Here is a 25,126-nt window from a genome sequence, read left to right as displayed (position 1 = left end):
AAAAACACACATTCTTCTTTAACCCTTTTCAGTGTTATTAACTAATACATAAAAGAATTCTAAACTGTATTTGTCACATATGATTAAGGTGAATCACATTCAGATCTTATGCTAGTGACCAGTGCAATATTTCAATCGTATAGTGTGCAAAATTGAAGTGTTTCTAGGGTTATAATAAGGATGTATATTATTTACCAGCTGGGAGGTCCGTATGGTGAAATACCGTGACCGAGGTCTTGAAAGTACTGAGCGAGGCCCTTTGGGCCGAGGTCAGTATTCAAGGCCGAGGTCACGGTATTTCACCATACGGACCGACCTTAAGCTGGTAAATAATATATTTATTTTTTTCTTTACCACATTCTAACAGAAAACGAGAGCGCCCAAAAGGGAAAACCGAGCCGAGCTGCCATTTTGAATCCTCATTCACGGCTGTACTGCAAATTGCTTCCTCCTCGGTATACAAGTGCACTTCCATGGCAGGAAAAAAACCCCTACATTTTGCCGCCTATGTAGTCCCCTATTTATACAAAATTGAGTCATTCAGGATTCAGCCATATTTTTGCTCAGCGTTAGCAACAGTTACAGGTTTTTAGCTTTCTCCCGAAATGTTTTCTTTTATTTCTTCTTCCTCAGGGTAGTAAAACTCACTTTCGCTGTGAACACTGTCGTTATCGCTATCCATGATGTAAAATTAATGCTATTATGCTGAGAAATACTGGCAAAATTTTATAAGATTTTTGATAAAAATCTTATAAATAAATCTTATAAAAAGGATCAATGTTGACAAAAATTGCTACTCTGTTTGTTGTTGTTGTTGTGAACAAGCGAGTCGCCAGAGGTCCATAACTGGGGTCCGTATCGTAGGATACGGACCCACTTGCCAGCCAATCAGAGCACAGGATTTGATGGAAACCGGACCACGAAAAAAAAAGATATAACAGCCTCCTTTAAGGAGCCGATAACAAAAAACCAGCAGTAAAATGTTGGCGCTTCTGTACATCACCTTTATATAACCATATTGCTTGTTACTTGTTATTTTAATAATTGTATTATTAACATTTTAACTTGGAGTTGCAAAAAGGAGCTTTAAAGGGGATACACTATGAAAAACGCACTTTTTCAGTGCTTGTGCACATACGTTTGGATATCTGGAGCCGACCAATCCACGAACTCTGATAGGACGTCCCAGTGAGTTTCTTTTGTTCTGCCCATTTCAGAAAACATGTGCTTCAACAAACTTGGTTCTCCTTGCAGTGCCACAAGGGGAGCTCGTTAAAATAACCCCACCCGCTCATCTGAGTATCTTCACCTGTTGCTTGAGAACTGCCTTTGCAACTAAATATTCATGAGGAACATGCTGTCTGATTGGTCAGTGGAAGAGGGGGTGGGGTGAGCAGCAGCTTATCATCATTTAAAGGAACAGGCACCCAAATGGGCTATTTCTGAACAGGGCTGTTAAGACAGGGTGAGAAGGAAGCGGTGGTGTTTTATCTTTGTGGTATTTTGACCACAACACGTCACGTCACAGACATTTAATTAAGACCTCACGGAACTGTGTCAACGTGTAGAAAAGGGCGAGATCACTTTTAGTAAATTTTGAAGATGAAATACACATAGTAACGGTCATTAATCATGCTTTTTTAATTAAAATGTTCTTAATAAAACACAAAGCATATTTTAAAGTCTAGTAGTAGTTATACTTTATCTGCTCTGGAATCTGGGTCAAAGTTTTTTTTATAACTCTTCTGTACGTAATTTAGGCCAAGCTCAGTCGAAAGAGAATTATAACTAACAGGCACAAAACAGAAGAGCTGCATGCTCTTAAATTGGTCAGAAGTAAGTAAATGGGCTTTAAAATGGTGAAACAACAATACGGTGCAGTTGCATACCAAACCATGCCTGCTGGTCTCCCTGCACCTCGATGGCCAGCCCAAAATCCGCCAGCTTGACGGCAGCATTCTTACACTTACTGGCCAGGAGCAGGTTCTCTGGCTGAATAGAGAGCAAAGAGAGCTTTTACTACTTTCACAAACACGCGCGCACACACACAGCCACACTGCACATACAGACAAATATCTGCACACAAACTATGGCAAGCTACACAGCAACACACACACACACACACACACTCAATTGATGTCAGATTTCCCACCTTCCCCATTTTCACGTGCTACGAAAAAGACACATGAATGCACTTGACAGTTAAAACCATGCTTTGATCTTACCTAGTGTTTGAATGAAAGATGATGAGAAGTTAGTAAATTAAAATTTGACACCACACGTAATGTCTGAACTTCCTAACTGGAGTGCAGGAATGAAGTCATTATTTGCCTCTGCTGATATTGGAAGTGTGAGTGTGCAAATGTGACTGTGTGACCCAGATTAGACAGCCTCATTATTCTCCGTCACTGATGGATACTAATAATGTGCCGTTCCCCATAGGACTCTGTGATACACTGCACATAACACACATACACACCATCATATAACAGTCTCTAGTAGCTCAGACAATTCTATGCGTGCGCGCACACACACCTTTTCGCAAAGGCACCACTGCAGTTTATAAACGTAGTGCTTTCCTGCATTGCAGGGGTTTGGGTTTCTGCAATCTACCTTCATGCCTCTTTCTACCTTCTCGTACATGTACAGGTATTTGCACCACTCATCCTCGCCAGAAAGGTAAACGATTTCTGTGAAATCACACCAAGAAAAAAAAAAAGTTTTTGAGTCTGATGTTTGCTTCTGTATTTTCGCACTAGACTGAGGAGACTGAAGTAGGTAACAAATAAGGGAAGTGTGTAGATCCCTAACTGTCTTAAACCACACCGTGTTGTGCAATAATCTCAACCAAACTTTATGATGTGGCTTAAGACACATCTTTAAAAAAAAAAAAAAAACGGGGAGAAAAGGACATTCTAGATTTAAACAGTCAGAGCAGCTTCTTGAGGCCGAATCTTTTTTCTACTTTCTCTACTTCGCGCCAGTGTCAGACTAATGCCGCTTTTCCACTACAAACGCGGCTGAGTCGGGCTGAGCCGTGCCGTGCTGAGTCGGGCTGAGCGGGGCTGTTGGAGTTGCATTTCAACTACAACCGCGCTGAACCATGCTGGCTGGAAGTGGGTGGACACATTGGGCGGAGTTAGCGAAAGTGGGTGGACGTCAGGTGATGTCGTTAAGCAGCGCAAACAGTGACATCAGTGAGCTTTTAAGCGGTAGTCTCACGACCCGAATAGTAAACAATAAACATGGAGGACATGGAGTCGTTAGTGTTGCTGGTCTTGGTGCTGTGGCTTGTTGTCACCGACAATGCGGACAGATACTGGCAAGAGCGTATAGATGAGGCGAGGCGCATAAGGCTTCAGAAATTCTCGTAATTCGTAATTATTCTCCTTCCGGGTTTGCGGTGTTTACAGATCCCAGCGTGCTCACGGGGCGTGTGTGGGCATGTGAGGACACTCCTCCTCACCAATCAGTGCACAGGGGAGTGTCTGCTCACGCCCCCAGCCTCACTCGGCACGGCTTGGCTCGCTTCAGCCCCACTCCAAAACGGTGCGAGTTTTAGGGGCTAAGCAGGGCTGAAACGAGCTGAGTCGTGCTGGTTTTTGGTAGTCGAAACGCGAGCCGTGTCGGGCTGAAGTGAGCTGAAGCGAGCTGAAGTGAGCTGAAAAAGGGTAGTGGAAAAGGGCCATAAGAGGCCCAAAAGCAAAAGACAAGAAGTGATTCAGCCTTATCGTCATGAGATTCCAAGCAGGAATCCCAGACGATGCCACACCCATCCATGGCTGGGAGCAGCACAAGCAAAATTCGCCGTGCTCTCTGGGTGGAAGGGGCATACTCTCTCTTCCCTGTCGATCACAGCAGCACGAGCCAGGTGTGGACGTCTGTGAGCTAATGTACAGTATGTGGAAGAGAGTAGATAGCGCTTTCCTTTGTGTATGTTGATTATACGGTTCCAGTTTAAATGGTTTGCTATTTTATGAAATGGTTTATACACAAACGGTACAGTATATCTGGGCCAAATGATATGTATACTTCCATAATATTAGTATGCAATAAACAGGACGTCCGAATATTGAGTAGACGTTTAACAGTAGTCAAACAGATGATTTACCACATCCATAGTACGCAAATGTACCACACTACGCTATACTACTATATCCCATAATTCACCTAGAGCTTCCAAATAACCGAAAAACAAGAATTTCCCTGGGAAAAAAAGATGGTTGTCTGAAGCGAAGGTAGTTGTTGCAAGAGTGTACAAATGTATCAGAAATTGTTCAAACTTTTCTGACGCTGCAGGGTGGGTTTGTTTTTTGTTTTGTTTTTTTATTTCACAGCACACATTGGTTTCTGTCATCTGTGAACATCTGGGCCAGAGGACAGATAAGATGGTGGCAGAATGCATCTGAATAGACCATTTGCAGGAATTTTTCACGTGTCTAATTTTCCCCATAGCAACAAGCCCGTGGTGGGGAAGCTAACTTGACATTCCTTGACAACCATAAGAATTTGACTGGCGAGGCGAAGAAATCCATTTCTTCGAAGCTATGACTACGTTCAGACTGCACCCTGAAACGACCCATATCCGATTTTTTTGCCCATATGCGACCTGTATCCGATTTGTTATTGACAATCTGAACGACACAGATCCGATTTCTTCACATGCGACCCAGGCCGCTTGGATATGTGGTCCTAAATCCGATGCATATCCGATATTTTCACATGCGACTGCAGTCTGACCGGACAGGTCGCATTCATGCGACCTACACGTCATCAACAAGAGACAAACGTCACTATTCTGCGTTGGCTAATCCCGCCTCTTTGGTGGAAAACAACAACATTTATACAGTTTTCAGAATTTAAATAGACTTTTATAGAATTGATCAAGCTAATGGTGGATTTGGTAGGGACCTGGATGTTTATCTGTTAGCCTGATTAAATAAAACAGTTCCTATAACTGATTTATAACTTAAACCATCCTGTATTACAAGATTATAAGATTGTTCTGGAAATTTCCAGTAATTTGACACCTTCGGTCTCATTAGTCTGCTGCCCACATTAATCAGATTATTGTGTGACTTCCGCCGCCACCACAAAAACCACATCGCCAGGTCTCGCCTCATCTCCATAGCAAACTGCACTGGTGTTTATGCACCTTGAGCCAGCGCTGAGAGAAGTTGCAGAATTCAGCTGGCTATAAACAATCTAAATAAATATTTATAAAAATGTAGAAAAAGTTTATTAATATGACGAAATAAATATGTGCAAATTATTAAGCCTGAATTAAGTTTCGTAATACAGCGGCCGTATCCCAAATGACTGCCTGCTGAAGCTCGAGTGCACTATATAGAGTTTAAAAATCCATTACTTCCTAGTAACATGTAGTGCACTTATATAGAAATTAGAGAGACATTTAGGAGTCAACCCTCGTTAACAGGCTACACGTTTTCATTTCAGTTCAGAAACAAAAACACACACGAGACCTCACACTTTAACACTAACCAGATAATTAAACAAACAAACAAAAAAGAAATCATTAAACATGAAGAGTGCGCTTTTTTTTTTTGTTTACGTATTACGTAGATGTGCTTATTACGTGTCAATTTGCGCATGCGGGACACTTTTGGGTCGTTTTCCGTTCATATTGGAGATCGCATACAAGTCTCATATAATTGGTAATGTGAACGGCCTAACAAAAAAATCGGATTTCACAATAAATCGGATATGGGTCGTTTCAGGTTGCAGTCTGAACGTAGTGTTATAAGTTCTCCTTTTCTACCTTTATCATTCACTTAATGTGTGAAGATTCTTGAAAATAAATACAGATATATAAATACAGACATATCCGCCATTTCGCACGTGAATTTCTTTCGGCGGCGACCAACTTGAGTCCAAAAAACTCTTTTACGATCAATGATTCGCTTTAACTTACGACAGAAGTTAAAACCACAAACTTTTTCCAAGTACACACGAAAATTCGAGTCAAAAAAAAAAAAAAAAGTAGAAAAGGTAAAAACAGCTATTATAGAAATGGATTGCTTCGCATCGCCAGTCAAACTCTTATGGTCGTCAAGGAATGTCAAGTTAGCTTGCCCACCACGGGCTTGTTGCTATGGGGAAAACTGACACGTGACCAATTCCTGCAAATGGCCTATTGTGTGCTTACTATTCGCTCGCATACTCCTAGAACATACTACAGTTACGGTCAAGTAGCAGATACTTAACCATCCCTAGTACATACGAAGTATTTGGATGCAGCCCTGATGTTTGCATGATCCTAAACTCCGCACTATATATAGTATTCCCTAGAACTGAGCGCCAGTGCAATACTAGAGAAGCAAACGTCAGCCACCAAATTGGCTACATCAAGTTTAAAAGTAAATTCAATTTTCAGCCAAACTGTTACTTGTACTTAATTGACCGTGGAGCGGTCGTATCACATATCGAAGTGCAGCATTATATCTGAGAGGTTAGCCTTGCCAGCACTGCTGAGTGCCAGAACACGGAGAGCTAATCCAAGTCTTAAGGCTGGATTGTAGGAGGAATTCTGAACTTCACCATGTCCTTAGGGAACACGCAAATCTGGAAGAAAATCTGCCTCCCCGCACTCATCTCTAAATTGCACAACACTGCAATTTCCTTTCCCAGCTATATGTACAGCGAAACACACACATGTACACAAAAACAATGACTCTCTCACACACACACACACTTGGTAAAAGACTCCCAACCTGCTGAGCTGCCTTGAGTGGGTTTTGTTCACTTTGACTAAGATTCGTTCAGAAAGATTTATTATGTGAGTAACACATGCTGCATAACCGTGTGTGTGTGTGTGTTGGAATGAAACCGATCTCTTATTCCTGTGGAGGCTGCTCTTGCTGCATTCCCACTACCAAGAGTAAGAGTCACAGGTCTCTATTCAAAAGGGCACTCCAATTTAAGCAGACATCGATAGCGTGAAACCGGAGTGGCCCTGCACTCAGGAGACCTGACTGGCAAACTAAACAATGACGCATCACACTCAAGCCGTGCGAGTGTGTGATTAACCCTTTCAAACACGTATTTAACCTTTTGTGATTACTCTCTCCCCCCCACAGGAGTGAAAATTAATGTCCTGTGTTAGCGCTCACTTAAGACATTTTACAGAAAGCTTTTTAAATATCAATAGTGGTGTTTCATCATTACAGACATTAGGAAATAAAAAAAAATGAATCTTAAATACATTGCACTACAGCTATATCAGTGCAGAGAACATCATAACCCAGCAAATTTCTTTTTAACTGAAAAGCATCAGCAATACAAATTTTACATTAATGATTCACATCCACCATAATAATGGGGCATCATTTAAGCTCAAACCAATACAACACATCATATGACACAATATAGCACCAGTAAGTGTGTGCTAGAAATTGTGATTTGGAGAACTACTTACATGCAATAGCCTCTTTAGGACACTTTTCAAAGATAACGCAGCCAATAAGGCTCATTAGTGTAAACATTGCTTTTTCACAGGAAACTCTTCTTCTCGAACATAATTTCGGAGAGATTTATACGCTGTTTTACTGGTTTTTCTGATTTTTTTTTACTGTGTATTACTCATGAACAAAGAAATTTCTGTCGCGTCACTTTAGTCTGATATAAACTGATAATCTGATATAAACTCCTCATCATTAACATGGTACAATTAGTCATTTCACCTCGTACAGTGGTGCATGAAAGTTTCTGAGCCCTTTAGAATTTTCTATATTTCTGCATAAATATGACCTAAAACATCATCAGATTTTCACACAAGTCCTAAAAGTAGATAAAGAGAACCCAGTTAAACAAATGAGACAAAAATATTATACTTGGTCATTTATTTATTGAGGAAAATGACCCAGTATTACATATCTGTGAGTGGCAAAAGTACATGAACCTTTGCTTTCAGTATCTGGTGTGACCTCCTTGTGCAGCAATAACTGCAACTAAACGTTTGCGGTAACTGTTGATCAGTCCTGCACACCGGCTTGGAGGTATTTTAGCCCATTCCTCCGTACAGAACAGCTTCAACTCTGGGATGTTGGTGGGTTTCCTCACATGAACGGCTCACTTCAGGTCCTTCCACAACATTTCGATTGGATTAAGGTCAGGACTTTGACTTGGCCATTCCAAAACATTAACTTTATTCTTCTTTAACTATTCTTTGGTAGAAATCACTTGTGTGCTTAGGGTCGTTGTCTTGCTGCACGACCCACCTTCTCTTGAGATTCAGTTCACGGACAGATGTCCTGACATTTTCCTTTAGAATTCGCTGGTATAATTCAGAATTCATTGTTCCATCAATGATGGCAAGCTGTCCTGCCCCAGATGCGGCAAAACAGGCCCAAACCATGATACTACCACCACCATGTTTCACAGATGGGATAAGGTTCTTGTGCTGGAATGCAGTGTTTTCCTTTCTCCAAACATAACACTGCTCATTTAAACCAAAAAGTTCTATTTTGGTCTCATCCGTCTACAAAACATTTTTCCAATAGCCTTCTGGCTTGTCCACATGATCTTTAGCAAACTGCAGACGAGCAGCAATGTTCTTTTTGGAGAGCAGTGGCTTTCTCCTTGCAGCCTTGCCATGCACACTGTTGTTGTTCAGTGTTCTCCTGGAGTTTCAGGCCTGGACTCATGAACATTAACATTAGCCAATGTGAGAGAGGCCTTCAGTTGCTTAGAAGTTACCCTGGGGTCTTTTGTGACCTCACTGACTTACACCCCTTGCTCTTGGAGTGATCTTTGTTGGTCGACCACTCCTGGGGAGGGTAACAATGGTCTTGAATTTCCTCCATTTGTACACAATTTGTCTGACTGTGGATTGGTGGAGTCCAAACTCTTTAGAGATGGTTTTGTAACCTTTTCCAGCCTGATGAGCATCAACAACACTTTTTCTGAGATCCTCAGAAATCTCCTTTGTTCGTGCCATGATACACTTCCACAAACATGCGTTGTGAAGATCAGACTTTGACAGAGCCCTGTTCTTTAAATAAAACAGGGTGCCCACTCACACCTGATTGTCATCCCATTGACTGAAAACACCTGGCTCTAATTTCACCTTCAAATTAACTGCTAATCCTAGAGGTTCACATACTTTTGCCACTCACAGATATGTAATATTGGATCATTTTCCTCAATGAATAAACGACCAAGTATAATATTTTTGTCTCATTTGTTTAACTGGGTTCTCTTTATCTACTTTTAGGACTTGTGTGAAAATCTGATGATGTTTTAGAGGTCATATTTATGCAGAAATATAGAAAATTCTAAAGCGTTCAAACTTTCAAGCACCACTGTATGACTGCGGCTGCATGGTGATTGGTGACCATGCAGGAAGAACACTGGTTCAGTGGGTTAAAACGATGCACAGTGAATGTCAGCAAGGGTCAGAAGTCACAAAGCTCCACTGGAACCTGGGTATGATGATTAGTCTATGACTTTGCCATTTACTCTTGGTGCTCTCTCAGTAATACTTCCTATCTGGACTTGATGAGAAATTGCTCTTCCTTTAGAATAAATAGGAGACTTTGTGGCTTTGAAAGCCTGAATTAAAAAAAAATGTTCATGTTACTAAAGGAAAGGTATATTGTAAAGTCATTAGCTAGCCTAACGGTGAATGAATGCACCATCACAGTGATCCTTCGTTTGCCAGGAAGCATAATAAACTCGGCTAAAATACGGAAGCTAATTGAATCTACACCAAGCCAGTAATAAAATGGATCGATATCGACTGATCATATTTATCAGAGGAGGAAAAATAGTTCGGAGTAACATTTTAGGTTGATATATGCAGTGTAGAAGGTGGCAAAACTTTCGCTTACTTTTCCCCATCATTTCAAAGGCTCTGTTGCCTGCGAGTTGACAGTTTCCTGGCCAATCATTAAATCAGCACTGATTGTTAGTGTGTCATATTTATCAATTATTAACATCTCCAAAAGCGGCTCACAGTGGGAGCTGCTTTTCCACTTCCAGTAACCCGCTCACCATTCTCACACACACACACACACACACACACACACACACACACAACTCAGCAGATGACAACACGACACCTGTCACTCACCTTCAGATCTCGGTGCACCACGCCCATTTGATGGCAGTGAAGCACCGCCTCCAGGATCTGCTGGATGCAATGACTGCATGCAAACACCAGGGGGCGCATGTTAGTCTGAGCAGCGCTACAGTCCCGTGCACAGGCCAGGGGTATTTGGGACAGGGGGAGAAAAGGGTTGGGGGGAAGGGGGGAATCTCTGCAGACACAAAGCTCTTGCCTTCCAAACAAACTAGTGCAACAAGCCATGTTAACATGAGTTGTGTATATATATATGTTCCAATGCGTAACACCAGTCATATACGACATGGCAAGTCGATCACAGTCTAGTGGACCTTGAGCAAAAAAATATATATATATACACATGTATATATTTACATGTAAACATTAATTATACATTTTATCAATTCACTGGCCTAATTTCAGCTACACAGCTCAAGGATACTGTTGCTAGGGTGGTAGTCTGAAGAGTACAGGGTTTGTACCTTTTTCCTGTTCATACCATGCTGTTTTAGGCATCTCTCACCTCTGATGCACATTCAAAGCATCAGGGAGACTAACATTACCAGTAATCCCATTAACTCTTGATAAAACTAACATGTTTAGTGATACAGCATTAGCAAAAACTGAAAGGCAAGGCTGTGTGCCTGTGGAGAATTCTGCCTTTTTTTCTTCTAATCTACACTCCATCTATCCATCTCTGCATGTCTGTCAGCTCTACAGTTCAGCACAGTAATCAATCATATTATGCAGGATCTACTGAAGGACAGAGCAACAGATCCATGGCTTCACTGTCCAGAAGAAAAAGGAGGAGTAAAACGGTCTCTTGTGAAAAATTCAGACAGTTACATAAGAAAACGGGGTCTTTTCAGGAGACAAACTCAAAAACAGAGGGAGATGGGTACAAACTATGCAGGTCAGGTCAACATACGCATGTATATCTATGCTGGAAAAGATCGATTATAACAATACACATACTGGAAACACAATCATGTGATGCTTCTTTGCATGACTGTGTGTGTTTTGTGAGCACTTGTGAGGAGTGTGCGCGCACGTGTGGGAGGTTGAGTACATGCGCAATGTGAGGCGGCAGCAACGCATTGCATGCATGACAGCCGGTTGCTAAGAGACCGCAACGTGTCGTCACGTGCCGGTGTAGAGGGCGCTATAGTGGCGAGAGATACAGATTATAGACTTTTTTTGGGGGTGGGGGTGGGGGGTGGAGGACGAAAGTGTATGTGTGCTGGACTAATTCTAATGGCTGTAATGACAAAATTGAGCCGATGGCAACTACGAAAGGATGTTAGTTAGGAAACGCAGCTGTTTATATCTGAAATGCAATGCAAAATTAAGGAACGTACTTCAGAAGGACTGATACACAGATGAGGAAAATGTGAAAAGATACACACGGAGAAAGTGTGTGTGGTAATGGCACTGCATGTGACGGAGGGTGTGCAAGTGTAGCAGATACCACTGTGTGTGGGTGTACGTGCTCGGATTTACTGCGAGTGGCAAGGCAGTAAATATCAGGGAAATAAATCAGAGCACTGTCTCTTCCAATGAATAAATTCTGCACAGGTCAGATCATACCGTGCATGTCTGTGTGGCGCGTGTGCGTGCGTGTGTGTGTGTGTGAGCGAGCAACAGAGATATAAAGTGTGTTCCAGCATTTCAAAAAAAGTTAAACTGGCCTGTTTTCTATGCAAGTTGATGCGTGAGTGTGCTATGCAAGCTTGTGGCCATTGTGTGTGTGTGTGTGTGTGTGTGTGTGTGTGTGTGTGTGTGTGTGTGTGTACGCACACATGTTAATGAATATGAATAAATGTACTCTATGTACACATTTGAAATGAGTGTGCGCCTCATGCATGTCCTTATGTGAAGATGCTGAAGTATGAGCACATGAATATGGGAGTGTGTGTGTGTGTGTGTGTGTGTGTGTGTGTGTGTGTGTGTGTGTGTGTGTGTGTGTGTGTGTGTGTGTGTCTTCACCTCCCCCACTGTCAGCTGTTGAGCCTGCTGGGAGAAAGGTCTTTAGGGTGCTGTCGCAAATGTTACTGTGTCAGGTTGTAACCTCGGTAGTAAAGCGTTTAGAGTGATGGCCCACGCCTCTGCAGCGCTTGACTCAGGACCGACTTTATAAATAACTTTCACACACACAGGCACACAGGGACATATATACACAGTATATTATAAATAGAAAACAATTACTGACCACAAAACTGCACATGATTGGAAGAACTATCACTAGGGACTAGGCAGGAGTTGAAAAAAGGTGCGTGATGGACAGAAGGGGGATTGTATACGATGATATGGCTGCTTACATATACAACAATCTGGCTATAATGACAGTTTGAGCCCTGTGAGGATTATGACAAAGATGATGGGAGATGGAAGTGTGCCGATGAGCGTCCTTGTGTGTGTGTGTGTGTGTGTGTGTGTGTGTGTGTGTGTGTATAAAACACCTTCTATTCCAGCCACTGAATTATTTAACAGATAGTGAGGGAGAAAGAGCGTCTGCCATCCACCATATAAAGACCAACTGGGAGTTTCTTTATAAGACAGATGTTCGCCGATCACTTTATTAGGGACACCCGCACGTTCATGCAAATTATCCTTTCAGCCGATCATGTGGCGGCAGCACAATGATAAAATCATTCAGGTCAAGAGCTTCAGTTAATGTCCACACACATCAAACCTCCAAAAAATGTAGGCTGCCTAAAACTGGACAATTGAAGATGCTTCCCCCCACCCCCCATTTTCAGCTGTCTAGTTTGAGTGAACTTGCACCCATTCATAACCCGTCAGCCTCGAGGTTCAACATGCTCCGAGATGCTTTTCTGATCACCACGGCTGTAGAGTGCGCTCATTTGAGTAGCCTTCTTGTGAGCTCAAAACAGTCTGGCCATTCTCCTCCGAACTCTCTCATCAATAAGATGTTCCTACATGCAGAACTGCCGCTCCCTGGATATTTTTTTTTGTGTTTCATACCGTTCTGTGTCAACACTTGCAACTGTATTGTGTGAAAATTCCAGGAGATCAGCAGTTTTGGAAATATTCTAATAAAATCCTGACAGTAACAAGTCACCGATATCCCATTTTTCCCCCCATTCCGATGTTGGATGTGAATATTAACTGAAGCTCTTGACTTGTACAGTATCTGCAAGATTCTATGCATCACGCAGCTGCCACATGATTGGCTGATACCCCTTTTCCACCAAATCAGTTGCAGGGCTGGTTCGGGGCCAGTGCTTAGTTTGGAACCGGGTTTTCTGTTTCCACTGACAAAGAACTGGCTCTGGGCCAGAAAAACTGGTTCCAGGGTAGCACCAGCTCTTTACTGGGCTAGAGGAAAGAACTGCTTACGTCAGCGAGACTGCGAGAGGGTGCCATTTTTAAATAAGCGATGAGATATCATGGATGCAGTAAAGCAGCAGTCATCCATTATTGTTGCTGTTGTTGTTGTCGCTACTGCTTCTTCTTCTTCTTCTCCGTGTTGTTGTTGCTTTGGTGTTCGCGCCAAGGTTTATGCAAACGCAGCGACGCAACTGACGTATACAGTGACATGATGACGTGGCTCCCCTTAGCACCCCAAGCTATGGAAAAGCAAACTGGTTCTCAGCTGGTTTGCAAGTTGAACGAGTTGTGAACCAGCACCAGCACTGGCCCTGAACCAGCCCTGGAACTGATTTGGTGGAAAAGGGGTATGGGTAGATAACTGCATGCATAAGCACGTCAACAGGTGTTCCTAATGAAGTAGTTGGTGAGTGTGTCTCATCTTATTTAAAACATAGACTTTGGATTTCTTTCTGAAACGTGTTTACAATTACATTTGTAATACGAAATGTTTATCTCAATACCAGTACAAAGTGATCTCCGATATGGCTTATGTTTATACAATTTCCAATTACACACTTTATAATTCAATGTTTTTTCTTTATTTTTATTAATTAAAAGACACTTCATGTCTTGAAGTAAAGTAATGATGGATGTTGTTTCTTTTAACGGAGTTGACCGGTTCTTGACATAATAAATGCATGGATTACTACAGTTGTGGAATAGGGCTATTTACCGTATTTTTATTATTTACTCTTTAGGTCTCAAACGCATTAAGAAGGCAAGAACCTAATCCACTAATTGCCTTTTGACGAGGCACACCTCTTAATTGAAAAGCATTCCGGGTGACTACCTCATGAAGCTGGTTAACCCCTTCGACGCCCTTGGACGAGTCACGTACGTCATGAAATCTTTTACCGCTATGACGGAAGAATGTTTTCAGCATTGACTGTACTTCATATTTGCCACTGTGAAGTAAAAGTAACGTGCCGTGTAAGGTACATAAAAGGAGGTGTTTATGACGAGTAGCGTACGTCATAAGGCACAGCGGTAAAAGATTTCATGACGTACGTGACTCGTCCAAGGGCAGTGAAGGGGTTAAGATCACGCCAATAGTGTGCAAAGAGTCATCGAGGTAAACCCTGGCAACTTTGAAGAATCTAAAATATGAAAAATCTTTTATTCTTTTTTAAAAACTTTTCTGTTTACCACATAATTCCATATACATTCCACGTTACTTCATCGTTTTGATGTCGTCAGTATCGTTCTACAATGTAGGAAATAGTCAAAATACAGAAAAACCTATGAATGAGTAAGGGTGTCCAAACTTTTGACTGGCACTGTATATTAAATTATATTTGCAGGAAATTACGACTCCTGCAAATGCATGTTTGTGCTGTTTGTTTTGAAGTTTGTTGAGAAATGTGTCATGGCCATATGAGAAGATACCTGTGAGAAAATACAGGCACGTCACCCGACTGAAACGAAAAATGCAAATCAAACCAAAGCCACACAATAATTATTGGCGGAAACAGGCATCTGAAAGCAAAACTGGCTATAACTCTAGACTACACTCCAGCAAAGACAAGCTTCACTGATGTACAGAATAAGAATAGCAGGAAGGGGTTGGGGAGCAGGCAATGCAAGAACAGAAGCTCATGATGCCACGGACATAGAGAAAAGGCAAGACCCACAGACAGACAGACAGACAGACAGACAGACAGACAGACAGACAGACAGACAGGTGCAGGCAACGACAGACAGACATTGGCAGAGCAGGATGTGAGTGGGCTACATACTGACCTTCAGGTCCCTGTGCACTATGTCATGTTGGTGAATGTGATTGACACTGTCTAGAATCTGATGGATGCAGTGACTGTGAAGACAAAAAGGGGGAGAGGAGAAAAAAAAAAGGAACGAGGGAGTAGAGGTGGGGATAAAAGACGAGAAGAGATGAAGGGAGGGTGAGAGGAAACAAGATAGTGAACAGTGATAAAATAAGAAACGGAATGGAAGGCATAGGAATGGAGGATAAAACAAAGGATGAGAAGAATAGTGAAGGAGGAAAGTGAAAGAGGAGAAAAAAAAAAGGATGAGTGAAAGTCGAGGTGGTGAAGAGACAAAACATTTTCAACATGATGAGACACAACTGGCAACAGCACCAAGCCTGACATGCTTACACGAGAGAGAGAGAGAGAGAGAGAGAGAGAGAGAGAGAGAGAGAGAGAGAGAGAAAGGAAAGTGAAACAGAAGAGAGGGTGATGTGTGGAAAGACATGAGGAATAAGAGAGAGATGAGTTCATTTAAATATAGTGTGTGTGTGTGTGTGTGTGTGTGTGTGTGTGTGTGTGTGTGTGTGTGTGTGTGTGAGAGAGTGAGAATAAGATTCAAAAAGGCTTACATGTCTGACTACAGCATTCGCACACACAACTTGGGAACGCATATCTCACTAAGGCTGCATAATATATCAGGGTTTTTTCTAGAAAAATTTAGTATGAGGGCGCTCACCATGGCGAGGGAGCAAAGCGGTGCAAACCGGAGATGGTGCAAACCGGAGATGGTGCCGGTTGTCCCCGCCCCGCTGTGCAAAGCCTTTGAAAAATGCTCCAATGGGACATTCTGAGGCTATCTGAGAGGGAAATTGTAACAAATTGTCTGTCAACATTGAAAAAGAAAGAAGTAATCTTCTTCTGCCCCGGACGGACAGTCTTTGGCTTTCTTCCGCTTCGTGCCGCGGGATGACATCTTTAAATGCCCAAGTGTCGTCAAAAACAACTCGCGAACTACTTCTGTCAAAAGCTCCCGCGCCGGTGGGTGAAAGGTCATTCAGTCTCGAGAAATCTCGCTCTACAAGTCAGCTGACCTTGTATGTAACCCATGTCAAATCTCGCGAGAGCAGCCGCGACAAGTAAACAACTAAACAACATGGCGCCTCAGTCTGGAAAACGCCAATTCGGATTGTTTTTGCACCGTCTGGCGGTGTATCTACTATGATTGGAATATTTTTGGAGCAATTATAACGTATTTGATGATCAGACACATTGTCACGTAGTGTTGCTGGGATGTTTTCACGGAGTCGGTAAGGGGGCGCACGCCGAGAGTAAGAGGGAGCAGCGCCCCTGTTCCCCCGTTTAGACGAAAGCCTGTATATTGTTAATCATTCTCACAATATTGGCCTTATAATACACATTTATTATACAACACAATTTTATCTACTGTCTCTGAGCATTCTGGTTTATATAAGCAGTTTCAGATTTTTTTTTGCCAAATTAATTATTTTAACGTTAACTGTGACCTGTCACACGCGCGCGCACACACCATGGCATCACCAGTTTGTTCCGCCATATTGCAAATGGCATCCTGCAATGTGTAAGAGCATAACAACAAGCTATTTTGGTCCATACTGTGCACATACATGCTACAAAACTACAACCGCAGTGACGCACCTCTGCTGATGATCTCTGATGTCAAATTAAAACACACAGGAAAGGATTATACTTTAGTTTCATACTTTAGAGACGCACTCGGGTATATAAAACTTCAAATCGTATGAAGTGAAGAGAGTATCTGGTCACCACACACCTGACGAGAGGAGTTACGTATGAGAGAAACAGCTAAGGCTGGGCAGACACTGTGCGATTTTTTCAATCGCGGTATTCAGCTGCTGCTCACACTGTACGAGTGAATCGCAGGGGTAAACAGCACGCAGCTTACGATTCCTGTTCTCACACTATACGATCCGATGCTTGGATGCGATCTGACTGCTCACACTGTACTTCCATACTTCCAGATTCTTGTATCCGGAACTGCAACGTGATATAGTGTTGTGACGTTCGCGAACGAACCGATTCTTTTGAACGGCTCCTAGGCATGAACGATGAGAACCGAGTCTCGAGCTGGGGGAGCCGTTCTTTCTGTCGTTCTTTTTCTGCACTGTGTTTCAGATAGTTTATAATGTTGTGTGATATTAATGATAATATTGTGGGAAAACTACTTTGCACGGACGTTCATTTAATTTATTCTATCGTCATTTTGTTTGTTCCATTTTTGTGTATTTTATTTATTTATCTGTTTTGTATCTCAGACTTAAATATTTTTGTAAAACAAGTGTTTTTCTATAAAATATTCTTGCGTTCTTGATAACTATGTTCTTGAGTGGGTTTTTTTTTTTTTTTTTACAGAAAAGCCGTTCTGCATGGACATTCATTGAAGCCCTCATTGTTTTTTAATGGTTATTTATGAGCGTTTAGGGGTTACAGTAATGCAAGTCTAGGTTGCTTTATATAAAAGGTATGTCCAGAAATATTGATGTCACTGTCTAAGCAGAGGGATCTGGCTTCTTTAGACGCTGTCTTCTTAAAACTGAATAAATATTTAAAAAAAGAGCCAAATGAGCCAGTCTTTTGAACGGCTCTTTTCAAAGAATGGATCACAAAGATGCAGATCCCATCAAAGAGCCATAAATCCCATCTACGTGAAGAAGAGGAGGAGACCGGAAATACTGCTCAGTGTTTGTTTTCTCTTCCGTATCTGTGTTCGCGCATGTGTAGTGTGACAGGTTGAGGTAAATCGGCTCGTGACACTGCTTCAACAGTGCGATAGCCTCACGATGGGCGACCAGGATTTCAAACATGTTTGATTTTCATCCGATCGATCGGGAGGAGGTCGTGAAGTGTTAATCGCTTGTCGTTACCCCATGTATACTACACGATCCGAGACGCACGACTGAGCCAAAAATCGGCCCGATCTCCAAAATAGTCGCATGAGTGAAAATCGTGTCAAAATCGGGCCAAAAATCGCAGTGTCTGCCCAGCCTAAGAGTGACACGGTTAGGAGAGAGAGAGAGAGAGAGGCAGGAGGAACAGTTAAAGACAGGACAAGACCAACTGAAATGGACAAATGAAGCCCTAATTACCATAGTTAATTGGAGACCTAGTTTCTCTCTCTCTCTCCCCCCCTCCATCTCTAAGGACAAGAGAATGAGAGAGTTAATGTGAAAGAGGGGAAAGAAGAAACAAAGCGTCACATAAAAAGGGGAGAGAGAGATTTAGGTGTTAGTACATAAGGATGCGAGTTTCAGGCCAAATTACTAAAATAGATATACTATTTAACAGATAAATCATGGTTCGTGCTCCTCTACAAGCTGAAAATTCAGTTTGCCTAAACCTGTAGCTCCGCCCCATTCCATAACTATTGTGCATCAGTGGGTGGTGGCCGTTCGACTGTCAACGCCCCCAAATGGGAGGTACCTTTGACCCATAAATACAGGCTACGTTGACGCTAATACATGTTTTAGTTTTAAAATGCATCACTTTTGCTACATTTACACCTGGCGTCCACGCGACTCGGGAGTTTCCCCACCCCAAAAACGGAGACTTTTGGAAATGCTGCTGGCCTTGTTTTAATTTGAAAACTTCAGTGTTAATGTAGACTGGCAAAAACAGAGATGTTTGGAAGCGATAACACAGACGCTCACGTTCGCTTCCTGATTGGGTCTTCTCAGTCAGGATTTATCCTTCCTTGATTCATCACGCCCCTATCAAGTGACCCTTTTCCGGAAGAAAACAAAAGGCATCAGCTGTTTATACTGGCACGCGCATGCCCAGTGTACATGAATGGTCATGGGATAAACATTTTCAGGCGTGTTTGTATGGACGGATACCGTTTCTGATCCGGAGCCAAAACACTCATCTGGATGGAGATGGTTTGCGTTTTAAAACTAAAATGCATTAAATGTGGACGTAGCTGCATTTACTCCAAATGCTCTTTATAGACTGTCTGAAGCTAAAACTGCTCTTCGAAGACTTTCTTAGCCATGTTTTATCTCCTCGTTTACAACCCTGATTCCAAAAAAGTTGGGACAAAGTACAAATTGTAAATAAAAACGGAATGCAATGATGTGGAAGTTTCAAAATTCTATATTTTATTCAGAATAGAAAATAGATGACATATCAAATGTTTAAACTGAGAAAATGTATCATATAAAGAGAAAAATTAGGTGATTTTAAATTTCATGACAGCAACACATCTCAAAAAAGTTGGGACAAGGCCATGTTTACCACTGTGAGACATCCCCTTTTCTCTTTACAACAGTCTGTAAACATCTGGAGACTGAGGAGACAAGTTGCTCAAGTTTAGGGATAGGAATGTTAACCCATTCTTGTCTAATGTAGGATTCTAGTTGCTCAACTGTCTTAGGTCTTTTTTGTCGTATCTTCCGTTTTATGATGCGCCAAATGTTTTCTATGGGTGAAAGATCTGGACTGCAGGCTGGCCAGTTCAGTACCCGGACCCTTCTTCTACGCAGCCATGATGCTGTAATTGATGCAGTATGTGGTTTGGCATTGTCATGTTGGAAAATGCAAGGTCTTCCCTGAAAGAGATGTTGTCTGGATGGGAGCATATGTTGCTCTAGAACCTGGATATACCTTTCAGCAATGATGGTGTCTTTCCAGATGTGCAAGCTGCCCATGCCACACGCACTAATGCAACCCCATACCATCAGAGATGCAGGCTTCTGAACTGAGCGCTGATAACAACTTGGGTCGTCCTTCTCCTCTTTAGTCCGAATGACACGGCGTCCCTGATTTCCATAAAGAACTTCACATTTTGATTCGTCTGACCACAGAACAGTTTTCCACTTTGCCACAGTCCATTTTAAATGAGCCTTGGCCCAGAGAAGACGTCTGCGCTTCTGGATCATGTTTAGATACGGCTTCTTCTTTGAACTATAGAGATTTAGCTGGCAACGGTGGATGGCACGGTGAATTGTGTTCACAGATGATGCTCTCTGGAAATATTCCTGAGCCCATTTTGTGATTTCCAATACAGAAGCATGCCTGTATGTGATGCAGTGCCGTCTAAGGCCACAAAGATCACGGGCACCCAGTATGGTTTTCCGGCCTTGACCCTTACGCACAGAGATTCTTCCAGATTCTCTGAATCTTTTGATGATATTATGCACTGTAGATGATGATATGTTCAAACTCTTTGCAATTTTACACTGTCGAACACCTTTCTGATATTGCTCCACTATTTGTCGGCACAGAATTAGGGGGATTGGTGATCCTCTTCCCATCTTTACTTCTGAGAGCCGCTGCCACTCCAAGATGCTCTTTTTATACCCAGTCATGTTAATGACCTATTGCCAATTGACCTAATGAGTTGCAATTTGGTCCTCCAGCTGTTCCTTTTTTGTACCTTTAACTTTTCCAGCTTCTTATTGCCCCTGTCCCAACTTTTTTGAGATGTGTTGCTGTCATGAAATTTCAAATGAGCCAATATTTGGCATGAAATTTCAAAATGTCTCACTTTCGACATTTGATATGTTGTCTATGTTCTATTGTGAATATCAGTTTTTGAGATTTGTAAATTACTGCGTTCCATTTTTATTTACCATTTGTACTTTGTCCCAACTTTTTTGGAATCAGGGTTGTATATAGCAGTAGTTTATATTAGTGTTCAATTCATTGGGTTTTTTTTCTTGCTTGATTAGATGTTAATATGTTATAATAGTGTTAGATAAATGTTAATCTTTTTCTCTGTTCAAATTGTATTTGTAATGCCCTTTAGTTTAATCAGATTACTTTAGCTCATAAGTACAGCACCATCGCTAAGACTCCATGACCCTGCTGTCTCTCATCACTGATCCGATACAGGCTCAAGGAAAAGCAAAAGAACCCACAGACAGTGCCAGCCTGAACGTTCGTGCCCGGACACTTCACCGAGTGAATCTATCGAGAACATCTTATTCATCCTGTCAGATTAGACATTGCGTCAAACATTTGTCAATTTCATGAGCGAGCTGTTTCTTTAAGTAGATTGCAGGGTGCAATGTTATCTTTTCCATGTGCACAAATAACATTACAGCAGCAAGATTTAACCAAACCAAAAACAGGATTCCAAATAGCTCCTCATTAAGCGCACAACATTTTGTATGACCACTGGATTTCATGATCAGTGTCATGTTTGGGATTCAGCATTTGGTTTGGTTTTGAGTTATGGAAAGTCAGCTCGCATTTCGGTTGTGTAGTGGTCACGTTTTGACCTCGAACAATTTGAAATGTCACATTTACAAGTTCGTGCATCTTTGACGTTCCCCATGGACACGTACAGTCTTTTCCTCTGACTCATTTAGTGGGAGGATTTACTCACTCATGATTACTACTGCAAAAGTTATCCGTCTAGTCCTCTCTTTCTGTTCCCTTAAGTGGTTTTTTTTTTTATCTACAGAAAGCACAGGGACATGGATGTACTCTTTCAGTCGGCTGTAGAGTGGGTGAATGTGGTGTACTCGGTGGGATAAAGTACACCGAGTGGCACATTAAAACACGTCACAGTTGGCAAGCGGCAGCGCATTCCACATTTAAGCTGAATTTAATTTCACAACATCCTCAGGAGGCCGGGAGTTAACTTACTGCAACTAACTACCTTACGATCACACCGCTTACAGATAATGAGCGACTCAATCGACTTGCGCTGGAGAGACAGAGAGAGAGAGAGAAGTCCTGCTTTGGAGTAGAGACCCTGCAGCTGTAATTAAAATTTAATCAAACTCAAATTCGACCCTTTTCAAGCTCAAACACTGAGGCACCGCTGCATGACCTGTCGCAAGAAACATCTCGGTTTATTGAAGCATAGAGGGAAAAAAAAAAAATTTGTTTTGCAGCACTGAATTATTTACACATTTCCTACAAAGCTGGCTTAAATATTAACAATAACAGAGATAGGTCTCGGGGGTATTGGTTCTACACCTTTTGTCTTAACCTCCTAGGGCTTAGCGGTCACATGCATGGACAGCACTTTTTAGAAATTCGGAACAAGAATCCACATATGTGGACAAACTTTTTCTCTAAAAGTACATCTTATCAAAAGATGATGCTTAGTTTTTATTCTAATCAGGTTCTAATAAGCCCAAATAGCAAAGAGAAATAAAAAATGCATGCAAAAAAAAACAGCTTGGGCCTTAGGAGGTTAAATTGAGATTTAGGTATTTCACAATAACCTACAGTGGCATGCAAAAGTTTGGGCACCCTTGATGAAAATGCCTGTTACTGTGAATAGTTAAGTGAGCAGAAGATCACCAAAAGGCATAAGGGTAAAGACGAGACATTTCTTTAATATTTTCCGCAAGATTAAATTTTTATTTCCATCATAAAATACCAAAATATGAAAAGGACCTGAAGCAAAAGTTTGGGCACCTGACATGGTCAGTACTTAGTAGCACCCCCTTTGGCAAGTATCACAGCTTGTAAACACTTTTTGTAGCCAGCTAATAATCTTTCAGTTCTTACCTGGGGGATTTTCACACATTCGTCCTTGCAAAAGGCTTCCAGTTCTACAAGTTTCTTGGGCTGTCTTGCATGCACTGCTCTTTTGAGATTTATCCACAGATTTTCAATGATGTTTAGGTCAGGGGACTGTGCGGGCCAGGGCAAAACTTTCAGCTTGCGTCTCTTGAGGTATTCCGTTGTAGATTTTGAGGTGTGTTTTGGATCATCGTCTTATTGTAGGACCCATCCTCTTTTTAACTTCAACTTTTTTACAGATGGTGTGATGTTTGCTTCCAGAATTTGCTGGTATTTATTCGAATCCATGCTTCCCTCGACCAATGAAATGTGCCCTGTGCCACTGGCTGCAACACAACCCCAAAGCATGATCGATCCACACCCATGCTTCAGAGTTGGAGAGGTGTTCTTTTCCTGGAATTTGGCACCCTCTCTCTCTCTCTCTCTCTCTCTCATTATCTCTAGCCGCTTTATCCTTCTACAGGGTCGCAGGCAAGCTGGAGCCTATCCCAGCTGACTACGGGCGAAAGGCGGGGTACACCCTGGACAAGTCGCCAGGTCATCACAGGGCTGACACATAGACACAGACAACCATTCACACTCACATTCACACCTACGCTCAATTTAGATTTGGCACCCTTTTTTCTCCAAACATACCTTTGCACATTGTGGCCAAAAAGTTCTATTTTGATTTCATCAGTACACAGGACTTGTTTCCAAAATGCATCAGGCTTATTTAGATGTTCATTTGCAAACTTCAGATGCTGAATTTTGTGGCTCGGATGCAGGAATGGTTTTCTTCTGATGACTCTCCTATGAAGGTCATATTTGTTCAGGTGTCGCTGCATAGTAGAACAGTGCACCACCACTCCAGGGTCTGCTAAATCTTTCTGAAGGTCTTTTGCAGTCAAACAGGGGTTTTTATTTGCCTTTCTAGCAATCCAACGAGCAGTTCTTTCAGAAAGTTTTCTTCATCTTCCAGACCTCACCTTGATCTCCACTGTTTCTGTTCACTGCCATTTCTTAATAACATTACGATCTGAGGAAACAGCTACCTGAAAACACTTTGCTGTGTTCTTGTAGCCTTCTCCTGCTTTGTGAGCATCAGTTATTTTATTATTCAGAATGCGAGCGAGTTGCTTAGAGCAGGGGTTCCCAAACTTTTCCATGCCAAGGCCCCCCAAACAGCATTAGCTTCTGGCCGGGGACCCCCTTTGCAAACCCACAGACAATGCTACAAAATATGTAAAGAAACATCAACTTTTAGAATGTTTTCTCTTACTTTTATTCAATAGTCAATAATTGTTACATTTGTTTAGCATAAGAATATTATTAACTAACATGTTTTCAACACAAATATTTTCGCACTGAACAATAAACTGTATAACCTCCTGTAGTACCTGATTCGACTCGTCATCCATCCTTTTTGCGGCCAGTGCCTCGCGATGGAGCATGCAGTGTATGGCCACTACATGCGGGGCCTTCTGCTTAATGAGAGCGGTCACTCCACTGATCTTCCCGGTCATCGCCGCGGCTCCGTCCGAACACACCCCCACACAACGGGTCCAGTCCAATCCGTTAGACTCGATGTAATCATCCAAAACTTGAAAAATGTCTTTCCCAGTAGTTCTTTTTTCAAGTGCTTTACAAAATAGTATTTCCTCCACAAATCTTTCCTGTGAAATAAATCTGACGTACACAAGCAGTTGGGCCTCACTGGATAAATCTGCGCTCTCATCCAGCTGAAGTGCGAAGTATTCGCTGGCTCTCACCTGCTCCAACAGCTGAGCAGATACGTCTTGAGCCATGTCACCAATCCGTCGGCTCACGGTGTTATCAGAGAGTGGGACAGCATCGATTTTTTTGGCAGCATCCTCACCAAGCAATTCTCGGACAATGTCTTTGGTGGCTGGTAAAATCAAATCTTCTCCAATTGAGTGAGGTTTTTTAGCACGAGCAATGTGGTACAAGGCTAAAAATTATGCCTTCAGGGCCCGCTCGGGGACAGTAGCTTGCTGGGTGAATGCAGCAGATTGCCTGACCAAATGCTCTTCTTTGCGTCTGAAGAAATCTACTGTTTTTTCGGCATCTGTCGGATGTTTTTGTACCAAGTGACGCTGAAGTTTCAAGGTTTTAAGCACTCATTTGACAGGGTCTCCAGACAGAGGACGCATTTCAGGCAATCATGGCCATTTTTCTGTATGGCTGTAAAGCCATACTTAATGTATGCTGCCTCATATTTTCGGATTTTAGTTGGCCAGGACTTAGTTTTTTTTCGCAGCAGTGTCCTACACAGCAGGGCTGTTGGTTTGTTCCTTCAGTCTCTTCTTCAAAAACCTGTCCATTTTGCGCTAGCAATATGCTAGCTTGAGGAGCAAAGCAGCTTGACAAATGGCGCAAACCGCAACATCACAGGCAATCGGAGAGA

At 42.1% G+C, this 25,126-nt stretch overlaps 1 protein-coding gene across 38 annotated transcripts in view; it reads right to left on the bottom strand.

Annotated features, from left to right (window-relative positions):
- camk2b1 (calcium/calmodulin-dependent protein kinase (CaM kinase) II beta 1) overlaps positions 1–25,126 on the bottom strand; it is a 147,265-nt gene that overhangs the window by 63,644 nt on the left and 58,495 nt on the right. For 22 of the 38 annotated variants that reach the window (XM_060907316.1, XM_060907335.1, XM_060907323.1 and 19 more), the window contains exons 6-7: positions 15,215–15,287; positions 1,890–1,992 (exon numbers count right to left, since the gene is read on the bottom strand). In XM_060907316.1, coding sequence (XP_060763299.1) covers positions 1,890–1,992; positions 15,215–15,287 — 176 coding nt within the window. The other 16 variants (XM_060907317.1, XM_060907321.1, XM_060907352.1 and 13 more) reach the window with 3 other exon arrangements.

Source organism: Neoarius graeffei, chromosome 24 (assembly GCF_027579695.1).
Source record: "Neoarius graeffei isolate fNeoGra1 chromosome 24, fNeoGra1.pri, whole genome shotgun sequence".
NCBI lineage: Eukaryota > Metazoa > Chordata > Actinopteri > Siluriformes > Ariidae > Neoarius > Neoarius graeffei.
Note: the sequence above shows the minus strand (reverse complement) of the source record. Positions and strands in the feature narration are given on the sequence as shown.